The 5,000-nt window shown below is 42.2% G+C and overlaps 1 protein-coding gene across 1 annotated transcript in view; it reads left to right on the forward strand.

The window, feature by feature from the left end:
• LOC136831671 (major centromere autoantigen B-like) overlaps window positions 1-2,279 on the forward strand; it is a 47,191-nt gene extending 44,912 nt beyond the window's left edge. Inside the window, exons 4-5 of the mRNA XM_067092300.1 lie at window positions 1,780-1,831; window positions 2,026-2,279. Of these exons, the coding sequence (XP_066948401.1) occupies window positions 1,780-1,831; window positions 2,026-2,279 (306 nt within the window). The remainder of the gene's footprint in view (window positions 1-1,779; window positions 1,832-2,025) is intronic.
• Window positions 2,280-5,000: the final 2,721 nt, after the last annotated feature.

Raw genomic sequence — 5,000 nt, forward strand, 5'->3', positions numbered from 1 at the left:
GGACTTGGAAGTCAGCTAGCTCTCTCTCTCTCTCTCTCTCTCTCTCTCTCTCTCTCTCTCTCTCTCTCTCTCTCTCTCTCTCTCTCTCGTCGGTGAAACAATAAATCAAATTTTATAATGCCGGCTTTGTCTGTCCGTCCACATTTTATTCTGTCCGCACTTTTTCCGTCCGCCCTCAGATTTTTAAAGCTGCTGAGGCTAGAGGGCTGCAAATTGGCGTTTTGATCATCCACCCTCTAATCATCAAACATACCAAATTGCAGCCCTCTAACCTTAGTCATTTTTATTTTATTTAACGTTAGAGTTAGCCATAACCGTGCGTCTGGCAACGATATAGGATAGGCCACCACCGGGCCATGGTTAAAGTTTCATAAGTCGCGGCTCATACAGCATTATACCTAGACCACACTAAGATAGATCCATTTTCGGTGGCCTTGATTATACGCTGTAGCGGCTGTACAGAAAACTCGATTGCGCCGAAGAAACTTCGGCGCAGTTTTTACTTCATTCATAATGTAACTTCCTTTCTTCCTTTAAATCTTCAGTTGAAAACCCTTATGGAATTAGTCAATATACAATACATATAAAGGAAAACTAGCCAACAGAGAGAGAGAGAGAGAGAGAGAGAGAGAGAGAGAGAGAGAGAGAGAGAGAGAGAGAGACAAGTTATAGGAGAAAGTTAATAAACAAATAAATATATAAATATGAACGAATAGATAACAAAAGCGATACACCTGAATTTCGAAGACGTCAGCAGCAGAAAGCAGAAATGAATTTGCTCCTCGCTTCAATATTTTTGGAGATCACAAGATTCCACAGCTGCACTCTTTGTAACTTATACAATACAAAGATTGTCACCATGAAGTGGAAATGAACACTCATTTCATATTCCTAAAAACGATAAGGTGTCGATCTTATAATATGGTTTGCTTTATTTACTTCTATTCAAAAATCCTCACGCGGAAATAAAAAGGAGGTACCAAGACTTTCAACTTTTATTCCAAAGTCATCGTCGGGGAATAAAAGTTGAAAGCCTTGGTACCTCCCGCTTTTATTGTCACGTGAGGACTTTTTATACACACTTCATCCACGGGACCATCGTGGAAATGCAAGTTTTACTTCTATCTGTAACTGGTGATTAAAGGAAGAAGTATATTTTCAGTTGCAAAGCAGGCTAAGTATCACAGTTCCGTGATAACTAACGATCCAAAGAAGCGAATTGAATATCTACAGAGAGAGAGAGAGAGAGAGAGAGAGAGAGAGAAAGAGTTAATTAATGATATCATCGAGAGGAAATGATTTGGCATACACGTTGATCGCCAGGTGGCTCTCGTTATCATGAATAGTTTACGTTTGTAAAAAAATTATCACTCTCTCTTTGTTTATCTGTTTAACATATCTATCAGTCTGAATATCAACCCCTTCGTTTAACTATACATGATTGAAGGAGTACATCGATGAGCGCGCGTTTGCTAGGTCCGTGAATCGTTCCAGGCCTGCCGCTCACCAGTCTACCCAGCTGGGAATGGCTACCAGCGTATGTTGGGGTCAAGATAGGTCATGTGGATGGTAATCTAATACTTGAAGACTGGAAGGCTGTACCCTTGTGGCGTGACCCTTTCTAAAGGGTATAAGGGTGTATAATGAATACTGTGTATATATATATATATATATATATATATATATATATATATATATATATATATATATATATATATATATATATATATATATACATATAATGCCCAAGGACCCACCCACCCGAGAGTCATAAACCAGGAAGCTATTGTCGTCGCCGTCACGACCTTTTGCCTAGTAGCCCCCGAGGAAAGTAAGTAGCAGCACCAAGTAGCAACGCCAGGAGCAGGAGCTTGACTCTCAAAAGAGTGTGTCTCGAATGAATGTAATTGCCTCACGCGAGCCTCCAATCCAGTTGCCGGATGTAGAAATGTATTAAGTACTTAAGGCTGATGGCATAAGATGTCTCACCGCTTATCTTTATATCACGCGCAATTGAGCTTTCAGGGAGGAGGAGGAGGAGGAGGAGGAGGCAGAGACAGGGGGAAGGGAAGGTGGCGACAGGCGTCTTGGTTGAGGGAGGGGGAAGTGGTGGGGGAAGAAGAAAAGAAAAGAGAGGTTTGGATGAGTACAAACATATAGAGGAGGAGGAGGAGGAGGAGGAGGAGGAGGAGGAGGAGGAGGAGGAGGAGGAGGAGGAGGAGGAGGAGGAGGAGGCAGAGAAAGGGGGAGGGGAGGTGGTGATAGGCGTTTTTGGTTGAGGGAGAGGGGAAATGGTAGAGGGGGAAGAAGAGAGAGGTTTGGATGAGTACAAACAGATAGGAGGAGGAGGAGGAGGAGGAGGAGGAGGAGGAGGAGGAAGGGGCAGAGAAAGAGGGGGTAGGGCCAGGAGTGATAAGGGTTTTGGTTGAGGGGGAAGTGGTGGGGAAGGAGGAAAGAAAGAGAAAGAGGTGTGGATGAGTACGAACAGATAGACGAGGAGGAATTGAAAGAGGGCTGGGGAGAAGGGAGAAGGACAGGAAGACAAAAAGTTTGGTGGAGATGGAAGAAGAGGAGGATGAGAGGTGAGGGAGAGGGGAAGGAGAAAGAGTTTGCGAAAGAGGAGGAATAGAAAGAGAGGTGGATTGAACTGAATACAGAATTTAGGCCAAAGGCCAAGCACTGGGACCGATGAGGTCATTCAGCGCTGAAACGGAAATTGACAGTAAAAAGGTTAGAAAGGTGTAACAGGAGGAAATCCTCGCAGTCGCACTATGAACCAATTGTTAGGAGAGGGTGGAAAGTCAGATGGAAGAAAGAGAATATGAAAGGAGGTACCGTAAAAGGAACGAAAAGGGTTGCAGCTAGGGGCCGAAGGCACGCTGCAAAGAACCTTAAGTAATGCCTACAGCGCACCGCACGAGGCGCACTGACGGCACTACCCCACTACGGGAGAAAGAGAAGTGGAGAGGAAGGAGAGAGCAAAAAAGTGATAGTAAATAGGGAGTAAGAAGAGAATGGGGGGAGGAGAGAAACAGTTGGAGAATGACGAGGAATAGGAGGGAGTGAAGAAGAGGAACAAAGGGAGCAGAAATAGCTGATGGAAGGGAAGAAAGAAGAAGACAGAGGGGAAAGGAAGTGTGAAAAGAACTGACAGAAGAAGGGAAAGAGGAAGAAGAAGAAGAAGAAGAGTGGTGGTGAAGAGAGGGGGGGGGGAAGGAGAGGGCGAGGGGGCATGAAGAATTGGTGGAGGAGGAGGAGGAGGTATGGATAAGAAGGTAAAGTTTGTGGTGGAGGAAGAAGAAGAAGAAGAAGAAGAAGAAGAAGAAGAAGAAGAAGAGAGAGAGAGAGAGAAAAGAAGAAGAAGAGAGAGAGAGAGAGAGAGAAAAGAAGAAGAAGAAGAAGAAGGAGAGAGAGAGAGAGAGAGAGAATTGAAGAACAACCGTTTTATTTATAAAGTACTTTGTGCTCGCGTGTTTGATATGAAGTGTTTACGTTCGCGTGTTCGCTATAACTCCTGCTTCTCCGGTCGACCTAGCAGGGTAACGACATTATCCGCAGCGTGCGCGCGCACGTGCGCCCGGCAATTTTGTCATTCAAGTAAATTCTGTCAAACACTTCTACCAAACTGAATTTTCTCTTCCGTGTGAAACCGCGAACTTACTTTCGTCGTGATCCAGTCACTCCATTACTAAAGCAAATAGACATGTCTTCGCTAAACTCACGTATATAGCCATTGATCTTCACCTTAACAAAATTCTTAAGTGATTAAATGCAATAAATTACGTCACAGCAACAAATCTTTTCAGTAAAATCCATTAGTAAAGTAAATAGATATATCTTCGCTAAACTCGCGTATATAGTCATCGATCTTCCCTAAATAAAATTCTCAAATGATTAAATCCGTTTCATTATATCATGCCGACAATTCTTTTCAATAAAAGAAAGGCTTTACTTCAGCGATTTTCACACTTTACAAACGCTTTGTTGTTACCGTGAGAATTTCTGTTTGAAATTTCAACACTCTGACGTTTCATTTCAATAGCTAGAATTCACAGTGTTCTCAAGACGTTGCCTGTTCTACAGGTACAACTTTGGACATTGATTTCGATGGCTAATTACGTGAATTAAACTGCAAGTTGGTAGCACCACGGTAGGTGCCGGATAGGATTAAAAAAATCACAGAGATTGCAATAACAACAATACAAAAATGTCTTCTTAATCATAAGGATTCAATCTAATTATTTCATTAGGCTTGTCCCATGTAAATGTAAGCTCACTAATAATAATAATAATAATAATAATAATAATAATAATAATAATAATGGTAAAGATATTGCTGCATAATTCACAATGTCGTGACTCAATTTTTGTAATTTGGAAATCCACAGTTATATCAGCAAATTATTCTTATCTTTTACAAATAATACAATTTACTGACATAACTGTGGATTTTCAATTTACAAGAAAGATGATACTTTACCAAGCATGACCGATCTCAGCAGGATCTAATGGTTGCCATCGTCTCTCTTCCAAACCACACGACTATCACTCAATATTGGGATGAAGTTGCAAGTCCCGTGATCATGATCACACCGTTGAATAAGGATGATTCACTTCCAGATGCTTTGTCATACAGCACCCTGGTTAACTGAATTGTATATAGAATTTAGGCCAAAGGCCAAGCATTGAGACCTATGAGGTTATTCAGCACTGAAAGGAAAACTGGGAGTAAGAGTTTTGTCAGGTGTGACGGGAGGAAAACCTCGCAGATGCACTGTGAAACAATTGTTAGATGAGGATGGGGAATAAGATGGAAGAAAGAATATGAACGGAGGTACAGTAAAAGGAATGAAAGGGGTTGCAACTAGGGGCCGAAGGGACGCTGCAAAGAACCCTAAGTAATGCCTACAGTGCACAGCGTGAGATGCACTGACGGCACTAGCCTTCCTAAGGGGACACAAACGAGGTCAGTACTATTACATTTCCAATCTACTGCATTT

Source organism: Macrobrachium rosenbergii, chromosome 48, assembly GCF_040412425.1.
Source record: "Macrobrachium rosenbergii isolate ZJJX-2024 chromosome 48, ASM4041242v1, whole genome shotgun sequence".
Lineage (NCBI taxonomy): Eukaryota > Metazoa > Arthropoda > Malacostraca > Decapoda > Palaemonidae > Macrobrachium > Macrobrachium rosenbergii.